The 10,773-nt window shown below is 42.0% G+C and overlaps 1 protein-coding gene across 2 annotated transcripts; it reads right to left on the reverse strand.

Annotated features, from left to right (window-relative positions):
- Positions 1 to 227: 227 nt before the first annotated feature.
- Positions 228 to 4,600, reverse strand: eomesa (eomesodermin homolog a). 2 transcript variants are annotated; one of them, XM_084919611.1, is made up of 7 exons: positions 3,694 to 4,600; positions 3,103 to 3,257; positions 2,174 to 2,295; positions 1,750 to 1,908; positions 1,513 to 1,574; positions 664 to 1,382; positions 228 to 537 (listed from the first exon to the last, which is right to left on the reverse strand). In XM_084919611.1, exons 1-7 carry the CDS (start codon positions 4,401 to 4,403, stop codon positions 524 to 526), a joined length of 1,941 nt encoding a protein of 646 aa, XP_084775737.1. In that variant the 5' UTR covers positions 4,404 to 4,600; the 3' UTR covers positions 228 to 523. The 2 variants fall into 2 exon arrangements, with proteins under 2 accessions (XP_084775737.1, XP_084775736.1); XM_084919610.1 differs by having other exon boundaries at positions 228 to 1,382.
- Positions 4,601 to 10,773: the final 6,173 nt, after the last annotated feature.

The following is a 10,773-nucleotide window of genomic DNA, read 5'->3' on the forward strand; positions in this document are numbered from 1 at the left end:
TTGAAGGCCAGAATTTCCCAGCCATAAAAGGCAGTAGATTGTAAAAAATGAGAAACTTGCTCTTCAATTGTACTAAAATGTCTTAAATGCAGTGTTTTTATCAAACGCGGGAGCTGTTTCGTCTTAAAATGCAGGCATAGATTTGTATTTGCGGCTGGTGAACATCCGAGAGCTGTTACTGATCGCTCTTCATATAAATACAACATACTCAGACATTTGAACAGTGCTTCATGAAAAGCTGTTTTATTATCCATTTAATAACACCTCCATGAAGACAATTTGTACAAGATACATCACATTCTAAAGTGCACAAATACTGTACAACAAAAATGACTTAAATATGCATGGGGGACGGGAGGGGGAAAAAAATCACATCTGTCAAAAAAAGTTGCAAAAATAAAGGAATTAATTGGTACATGCTTTTATTTTTAAAAAACAACAATCACTATGCATGTTTCTGCTCAGGTATGTGGGAGGGGCTGGCCTGGGAAAAAAACCTTGTGCAGCTTGCTTGGGGGGAACACTAAGCTTTGGCACCTTTAGAGAAAAGAGAAAAAAGACATTAACAAGGAATGGAGATCACTCAATAAAAACGAAAGATTTATATTTAGTTTAAATAAATAGAGTCTTAGGGGCTTGTGTAGAATGCATAATAACCCATGCCTTTTGGGTTGTCCTTGTTGTACTCCTCCGTGGTCAAGTCCTCACACTTGATGGTTGGGGAGTTCTCTGTGCTTGAGCCCCCTGGGGACATCCTGCGCCTCTTGCACACCATGGAGTACACACCAGAATCAGCAGAGTCCACTGATTTCAGTGAGTGGGACGTTTCAATCCAGGTTGAGGTGGGTGGCGCGTTCTCCTCAGACAGCTTTTCCTTAGTTGCCCCCAGCTGGTCCTCCGGGAAGGCTGGGGGGCTTGGACGAGGGGACCAGGGAAGGCCTGTGGTCATTTTGCGCTGGTAAGAGCTTCTGGTTCCCCAGCCTGCAGCCATGGAAGCGAAGGCCGAGTCTGGGTAGTAGCTGAGAGCATGGGATGTCTGCAAGGACAGGGGCTTAATGCCGTACGACAGCAGGCTACTTGTGGAATAGTCATTCTCGTATGACAGATCCAACTTGTTGGAGCCCGGCTGCTGAACTGGGGGGACAAACCAGCGCTGGGCAGAAGCAGCTGCACTGGCATCCTCACTCTGCGGGGAGAGAAGGCTGTTGGTTTGGGGAACGGCGCGTTCGCCAGGGTAGAATCGGTTCTGAGGCAGGTTGTTGACAAACTGGTCCTGAAAGAAAGGCTGCATGGCATAGCGGGCTCCGGGCACAATCTGGGTAGAGCGCGGCGAGTCTGTAGGAGATGGAGTCAGCCTGTCACTCTCTGGAGCTGTGTACATCCTGTTTAGCAAAGAAAGAAAACAAATACAAAAATGAATTGCAATAGGCTACTACTGGTTTTGAACAAACAAATAAGGGCACCACACAAAGAAAACCAAAAACCACATTGCTTTGAATGCAGAACACGTACGAGTCATAGTTGTCCCGGAAGCCTTTTGCAAATGGGTTGTGATCTATCTTTAGCTGTGTAATCTGAAACAAAGACGAAAGCTTGTATTAATAATATGCATCTTTGGGTAAACTATTACATTAAAGACTGAAAAACAATATTAAAGATTGCGTTTTTTAAAACAAAATTTAGAATCAAATAATTTTAATTTGTTGTATCTGAAAGGGAAAAAAATAAAGAGACTAATCATGTGCTTACATCTGTGTTCTGATAAGCTGTGACAGCTATAAACTGGTTTTCTGGGAAGGTGAAGGTCTGAGTTCTGGCCTCATTGCTCATGTCCTCCACTCCATCTTCTGTCACCTCCACAATGTGCAACCGCGGCTGATATTTATGAAGTGACTGCAAGACTATCATCTGAAAATGAGAAGTGGTTGATAAGTGCAAAGCTATGCATGCTGATACGTACGACTGCAGCTGCAAGTCTTTAGGATTCAGTGGAAATGGGCACTGTTCACAAATATTAGTCAAAGACTGGAAATATTCTGGAAATGTATCCAAGCATTTGCAGCTGATGATAAAAATATATAAATAAATGAAGCAAGAGTATTTGAAACACTATTTCACAAAAAAAAGAAGAAGTAAAAGAGAAATTCAGCCATATCTAAAAACTATATCTAACCTGTGTGTTGTTGTTGTTGGCTCCTTTATTGTTGGTCAGCTTCAACTTGCTAAAAGAGATTTCTTGCCTCATCCAGTGAGCACCGGTATTTGGGGATTCAGGATGAACATACACCTTGTTACCTAAAATTAAAAAAATGTAAAAATCAATAGACTTTTAGTAGCATGACTAACTGAAAGAATATAAACACGGGTCTGTGCAAACTGCAAAAAATATTAAAAAGCACATGCAGCTTTTTAATATTTGTTTATTTTTTCAGAAGCAATAATTCTTCTGATCATATTAGGCCTGTGTTACAGTAAAATCAAATAAATCCATAAAATATGACTAAAATGAAAACATGCCTGTAACTGTAATTTAGAAATATTAAATAACCTACAAAAACTGACAGTAGTTCTGATGATGAGGATGATTTTATGAATCCTTCCCCATTTATTTGAACCAAAATGGACACTTGAAAAATGAATGCTTCCCTCATATTTTCTCACATCTCTACTCGACTTTTACATTTTAAAATGAAGGTGCTATTTTTTCATGTATTTAAAAGTTGTAATTGTTAAATATAGCACTTATTTAAAAGCCACATTTATCGAGTAATTTCACGCCTTACAGGCTCGTGGCAAGGACGTGGCCATTTAAATAAAACTGCACCGAAGTTGATATGTTGCTGCGTTAAAACACTGGAAACTCCCTTTAAAAAATAGGCTTCACAAAAACGATCGTTTTTTTTTCTTGTCAGTAAAAACTTATTTATTTTTTTTAATATAAGGGTTTGCTTGTTTGTTTGTTTGTTTGTTTAAATTTTTTAAAAAAACACTTGCGACTAAATAGCATCTGTTGCATCGTTTCTAAAAAGCTTTAAAGAAAATATTCACTAAAACAAAGTACAATTTTAATACTCGTAAAACTGTGTTAATTGCATTACTCACCTTGCATATTATTGTCTGCTTTTCCACAAGTGACCCACTTTCCGCCCTGAAAGCGCCAGTGATTCGGGTCAGCCAAAACAATTTCCACGAAGACATTGTAATGCGCTGTGAGGTTGAGTCCAGTGATGTTGAAACTGAGGAATGGAAACATCCGTCTGGGGGCAAAAAAAATATAACAACAGGAAAAATCCGTTAGCTTTCAGTGCAAAAGACACAAAATTGCAAAGCAAAACTTTATTGATAAACGTCTTCACGGGTTGAATTTGCCAGAATTATTTAATCGTTCTTGCTGATGTTTTTTTTTGCAGATTTAAATGTACACATTTTTTGTTAGTGTCATGATCATGTCATGTTAGCGTAATTGGGCATTAAAACTCCCCCCAAACTAAAACTGAAACCCTGCCACCCCCGACGTGTTGGGTCGGGGGTGGCAGAATAATTAAAATTTTGCATAAAATGAACAGCCATTCTTGTAAATAAAATAAAATAAATTATAATAAAATACATTATGGAGCAGATGCAAGTAAATATGACTTTAATGTTTAATTTACTGTATTGTTAAATCCGTCCTTTTTAACCAAACGTGCTTACCTGCCCTGCTTGGTGATGATCATCTCGGTCTGGTGCCGGTGGAATTTCAACCACAGAGGTCTGTTGCACAGATAGACCTGCGCTCTGGCTCCGGCGGCAGACCCCGGCAGAGACATGGAGCCAATACCCGTCCCTGTCCCGGGATAGGAGGGATACAAACAGCCCGGACCCTGACTGAACTGATACCCTCCGCTGCTAAACTGGCTCCGACCGGTACACACGGAGGAAGAGGAGAAGCCTGTCGGCGGCAGGACGGATCCGTAATGTAGTGAAGCCGGGTACCTGGAGCTGCTTGACCCGGTGTACACTGACCCGGTCTGTCCTGCGTAAGGAAAGAGTGAACAGGGGCTTGCCATGTCTGAACTCGCCTGGGATGACGAGATGAAGTATCTGTCAGAGCCAAGTTCATCTATGTTGTACCGGCGACCGTTCGTCAAATCGTCCTCACCCAGCACCGGGGAGCCTTTTCTCCCATCGGGCCCGGCTTTAGTGAAAGTGTCCCCCTCTCCCTCGCCAAGCATCCCGTTTCCCACCCCGCTCAGATACTTCTTAGGAGCGTTGCTGGACTCTGATTCCGTCCGGTCTACGTCTTGATATTCAAGCTGCGACGATGGCCTGGGGCTGTTGTTAGCGCTGTCCGACGAGGACAGATTGTAAAAGGTCTTGGGCAAGTTGATATTAGCGCTGGGAAGGATGTTCTCTAACTGCATTGTTTTCAAATCTTGCAATAAATAAAGAATTTCAAGAGTCCAGGGTGAATCTCAGCCAAGGAGGTGCCACAGTCGCCCTGGTTGTCTCTGTCTCTGCAGCCTCCCTCCCTTACGAATGACGGGAGGTTGAACCCTCTCCGCACCTACAGATTTTCAGATGAGATTATTGCCTGGGTAGGGGATGTTCAGCGCCTCTTATAAGACGACTTATAAGAGAGCTGAACCTCTCTGTTAGGGGAGGAGCTCTTGAGAAAGCATGAGGGGGCACCAGCCCTCTCCATAGCCAATAGCCGCACAACTCTAATTCAATTAGAAAGTGTGCGGCAGGAAGAATACGAGAGAAAGAAGAGAAAGTTTATTTTATTTGTTTATTTGTCTTTTATTCCTTCGCGGCAGTAGATATGACTTATACGGAACAATGTCTTCGCGCAATTTCGTGTCGTTTCACTATAAAAACAATAATAAAAATCAGTGCACAAAAACATATTGTTTGCTGTACTAACAACGCTAAAGAGGAGAAGCGTAATTTCTGCACAAACACGAAACTGACAGCGTTTGGTCGCATTTCACACGTTTTGCATCTCCAGTCACTCGCGGAAAATCGCTTCTGATCAGCCATCACCGATCAGCACAGAGACAAAATACGCATTCAGATATAAAGAGTCACGTTACGGTCAATTGTAGTTATATGTAAATACAAATCAACTGCCCGTGAAAACAACCCTAATGAGAAAAAAGAAATCGTATGTGCACCATATCAACTACAATTGGACTCCTGCGCCCCTTCAACCGGTGCCTCTTCAGTTGGTTTAAAAAAACTGTGAAAACCAACTGAAAAACAAGAGAGAAAAAAACGTTTTTTAAACGTTTCGAGTATTATCAGTGAGCATTTACTGCAGATAAGCGCCTCCTTTTTATTAGATTATGCGAAAAATAAAATTATGGTGCTGTAGCTTTAGACACCTTCACAAATCTAAAATAAATAAACGTAAACACATTTTTAAAAAGCATCATTTAAAACCTTTACTGTTTTTGTGCTTGTTTTTTTTTCATGAACTACAGCAGGTTTAAAATTATAGTTCAGTAGTTGCATAATTGCATGCATCAAACAACAATGAGGCCCATTTTATTTCATGCATTAAAGCAGTCTGCTAAATAGCAAATGAGAAAACAGGAAGGAAAAATAAGTCGGTTGCTTAATTTGATCTGCAATTTAAAAAAATTAAATTGCTCCAATCAGGTTCTGTTGATTTTGAATATTGAAATACACATTCATAGTGACAGAGTGCAGGATTTATTAAAGCAACCCCAAAACAAAAAACGTCTTTTTTTTCTTACTTCTTGCATCTGTTGCTAGAGTTCAGCACAGATGAAGCAGTGTTTAAAATGGTGATAAATCTCTCCTAACTCCAATAACCTCCAGTTCCAGCAGGGAATGCCCAAATGGAGGACTAACACAAAATACTGCAAAAAAGAAGAAAGAAAATCTGCATGCATGCTTGCAAAATACATAAGGAGACGAAACCAACAAAATGAAAACAGTAGAACCGCACTTGTTTGGTGACAAATAATAATAAACAAGTGAAAAACGAAACTTTTTTTCAAATATAAAGTGACTTAAAATTGTGAAAGTCTCTCTCTCACGCTCTCTCTCTCTCTCTCTCTCTCACACACACACACACACACACTGAAACATATGAGTGTGAGACACGAAAATCTCCCGAAACCAGAAATAATCAAAGAAACGTGTCGCACAACAAACGCCGTACTGTATCCAGGCCTAATGATAAAGGGGGATCTGAGCAGTGTCACGGGGACAGCGCTCTCTAGTGACCGATCAAAACACTGGGCAACGGCTACACGACTCCTCATATTGAAGTAAAACAACGCAGATTGGTATGCAGGCCGCTAACTCTCGGATTTTCCACTTGTTTCTCACTTTACATCAGCTCGGTGTTTGCATCTGTCTCTCTGTTTGTGTGTGTGAGTGCGTGCGTGTGTTTCTGCTCGTGTGCCGGCAGTTTGTGCATGTGTGAGTCTTAAAGAAAGCTGGAGGGGGAGTATGGGGTGAGATGAATTTGGGGAAAATGGGGATACAAATCTGTGAAAAGCTGAGGGAGAATCTCGGCTGGAGGCAGATTGGCTCGTGTCATAAATGGGACAGTAAAGCTGGCTACTGGTCCATCAGGGGACCAGAGCTACATGCATACAGCGCACAATCTGTCAATCAAGATTGAGAGCCTTTCCCGGACTGAGACAGAAACAGCAAGAAAAAAAATTGACAACTGAGATCAAACATTTCTCAACTGATGAATGATGCTGAAAGCGTTTTTATTATTTATTCTGACCTGTTTCCCAACAGAGAATCTCACTTATCAGCATAAGTAACTCCTGATTTTCACCTTCCTTTTTATTCTCTCTGCAACAAATAAAATACCTCTGGGAAACCTGTTAAAAAAAAAAGAAAAAAAAAAGATGGCAGTGAATATTTGGGGGTTTTGAGAAACGCGTTTACTGTAAGTCGTTAATTTCACGTGAACAGAAATCAGTCGTGAATGTTCAGTTATGTGTTTTTTCCACAGAGCTGAACTGAAGCCAGTTGGATGCGGCTTGAGGATCATTTATCCAGAATGAAACACTTTTAAGTCTATGTCCTTGGTCTCTGTGTTTCCTGCTGCCCTGATGCACTGCTGCTGGAGGTTAATGCAATAGTTAGAGAGTTCTGGTTCAGAGGAAGCTGCATTTGTATTTGAAACATTGTCCAGCATTTTATAGCTGAGCTGTCAACACCTCATTGCTAAAGCCTTGCCATAGCATTTCTATAGTCAGCAAATTACTGATTACTGTTAAGGGTTAAACTGATTTAGTATGAAATTTTGTTTTCATGGCACCTGCACAAGCCCAGACTCTCGATCCTTTATAGTCTGTCATTAAAATACGTGAAATCTCCTTTGTATTAATTTCTTCACAGCCAGTCATTGCACTTTACAGCTTTATTTCAGAGATGATTACAAGCCCGTTGAGAGAAAATCCTGGTAAAACAGCCACGATCTTATTGTTTTAATGGCCGTTTTTCTAAAGCATGTCGGTTTTTCCTACGTGACCCCAAAGACGTGGTTGCCATTTGAAAACTAGAAAACAAAATAAACTTGATTTATAGGCCGCCTATAAATAAACTAATGCCAAATGAGGTGGATGTGTAGATCTTACTCATAAAGGAGCTCCCACTTGTGACCTGTCAGCATGTTTCTTGACTACCTATAAAAGTCCAAGTGTGTCTGAGATGACCCTCTTTGGCCTCAGGCCAGGGCCCGCGCGACAGGGGAAGGGAAGTCCTACCATATTGTTGTCAGAGTAGATCATCAACACAGCACATGAAAGGAATACATTCCAGGTTTTATGGGCTAAGGTGGCTGCTGAAGCCTTTGCTCAGGAGTGAATTCATGTACCCCATTGCAAGGATTAATAACGCAAGTCTCATTAGAGATCCTCGCTACCGAGACCCCTGGAGGGAGGGGTGCTGGGAAAAGAACCGACTGCAATGTGCACCATGCCAGTGCTGCGCTCCTCCGCAAATCATCATCCTCAAGAACATTTTTATTGGAAAGAATTTATTTCACAAGTTTATCAAAGATGTCCTCCAGTATATTTTCCAGCGTCCAGGGATTGCGAACATTTAATCAAAGCAGTAGTCTTTACGCAGGGACAGCTTATGTTACAGACACGCTGCTGTCTTCAAAGATGCAAAGGTGACAGCTTCATGAATTTCCATTTGGCCGCATATTGCGCTCATCAATTACTTTGTCTCTTCCTTATTTTGCTGCCTTGGCCCTTTTTCTTCAACATTTAAACAGCCCTTCAGTTTGAGAAACATTTGTATGAAACAAGAGCTTTGCATTTTTGTATGCACACAAAAGAACCTCGGAGTCAATATGTAAAATATATTCATGTTTGATGCCATTCCGGCAGAACAAATGATTGTGAAATGGAAATTTTCTCCAGCTGTAACCAGTCAGAGTGATGACCCATGGGACTCCCGTCTTTGTATACAGCATGTTTGAATTCCTCAAAATGCATTAAAATAGACTGCATATAACCATCGGATGCCACTTTGCGTCATCTCGACAGATCAGTCCCGATGTAAGTGCATGCATGCATGCATGCATGCATGCATATATGCGTGTGCCTGTTTTGTGTGTGACCGTCCTGCTGAAGGAGCGGTGGATTACTGCACAAATGTATCTAGGGAGATGTGGGCCCGATACTTATGTGTTGTGCAGGTTTTCAGGGGGCAATGATAATCCACTGTGTTAAGACAAATCTTAGAGAAATAAGGTATACTGGTTACATTCAGGGAAATAGGATTGAAGCTGCTCTGCTACATATGATCCCCCAAGGTATGATAACATGATTTTTGGATTACTGCATTATAGGAAGTGTCGCCCAGGGCCTGTGGGGAATGCAGCAGGTACAATTATGGAGGCAGGGTGAGTTTAAAGTATTGGTGTGTATATATCTGACTTTTCAAACAAATCGTCTCTATCTTATTTGTAGCAGCTGGCACAAAGACTCAAAGTTGTTGTTTTTTTAAGACATATGTTTATATTTCTTTCATGTCTGGAGTTTTTTTTAATGTCACTAAAGTAATTACCACCAACACTCAGTTTACTATGAATCACTGAAGTGAATTTGACACATCCACCCTTTTCACTTTCACTCACTGCGTCATCACGGGCAGAACATGCAGCCAGCAACACCAAAAGTGGACGGCAGTCCACTGGCCCTAGTCTCACCCTCAGCCCCATTTTAGCATCAACCTTTGTTGACCCACTTCTCGGAGCCCATCCTCCTGAAACACTAGAGGAATTGACATAAGGGACCCAAAGCAAATAGCAGGTGCTAAAAGTCTGACAGCGTAGACTGGATATATGCGTTCCCTAGAACGTGAGGTGTAAGGGAGGGTGGTGGAGTTGTATCGACTCTGCGTTAAGCTTCCAAGACAACACGCCCTCTCTGACAGACGTGCTCTCCTGGCCGAGGCTGGGGTGCGCTGGGGTAGGGAGGGGAAGACTGTTCCACACTTGAGCTTCATCAACCAACCAGCGAACGGCCACCAAGACGGAGCCACTCCACCCTGCTCACCCCGTGGTTCTCTGTCCTTTCCCATAGCACTATTACTGCCAAACAAGCTGGGCTTTTATCACATTGCTAACCCTGACTCAGAAACTACATTTCAGGAGGACTCTGTATTTTTTTCTCATCTTGATTTTTTTTTTTTTTTTTTTTTTTTTTTTGGACAGGGAACACAAACAGATTTACACCACAGGAGTATTCTGCTGCTGTTCCTGCCTCAATGTGGTTAAATCAGTGAGTCAGAAGTGAGAAGAGTTTTAACACTTCTCTCTCCCGGTATGAAAGCTTCTAGAGCGACACAGAGGAAAGCCCTAACTGACTTACTGTCTACCAACCGGAGGCATATGCTAGTGGGAGGGGGGGGGGGGGGTTATGGAGACATGAATAATGGTTTAAAGTTGACCCCCCCAGTGAAACAGGCATGTTGCCTTGGCATCTTCTATCTTCTCTTGGGGTTAGGGGCTACATTCACAGTGCTCGAAGCCCCTCAGATCCCCCTGTGTGTCAATAAAAAACCAAAAACAAATCCAAAAACATTATTCTATCCCTCCTTAAAGCATATTTTTATGAATATAAGTCAGTATCATGATTTCTTTTTATTGATCTGTCTACAAAAACTAACTGATAAATTGCCAAATTATTCAGCGAAAAGCCTCCTATCTCTGCTCTGGAGAAAAGCATCCAGCAGCCATTAGATGTAATTACGGACCACAGAATGGTTTTGTATTAAAACATTTGCAGCAATTTGGCAGCTGTATAATTTAGATGTACTGGATCATGCCATGTACATACATGAAAACACACAAGCGTGCATGCTCACACAATCATATACACTCGCCGGCGTGTAGGCGCACACGCTCATATATGCACACACAGAGGGACCTCAGTGCAGCGGACACCTTCAATATTGAACCCAGACCCAGGCCCGGTCTCTGTATTTACATGTAAATGGTCTACAACAATCTGCGGCCCTGTTCGTCTGCTCTGTCCCTACAGCCGTCTGGGCCTAGGGAAGAGAGCTGCTAGTCAGATGGGGGGACCACATCAGATGGGCTCCCGTGGTTATGGAGCCAAACGCTCCAAAGAGAGAGGGAAAAGGCTGCCTGCCTGGCAGCCACTGAAACAGCAGGGACTCCCACATAGCATGGAAGTGGTCCATGGTCTGGTCTCCTTCTCTTACTGGAAAACAGGGGAGTGACATGAAGTACGAAAGCAAAAAACCCCAAAACAAAACAAA

The sequence above is a fragment of the Perissodus microlepis genome, chromosome 22 (genome assembly GCF_051167445.1).
Source record: "Perissodus microlepis isolate ML-2025 ecotype Zambia chromosome 22, ASM5116744v1, whole genome shotgun sequence".
Classification (NCBI taxonomy): Eukaryota; Metazoa; Chordata; class Actinopteri; order Cichliformes; family Cichlidae; genus Perissodus; species Perissodus microlepis.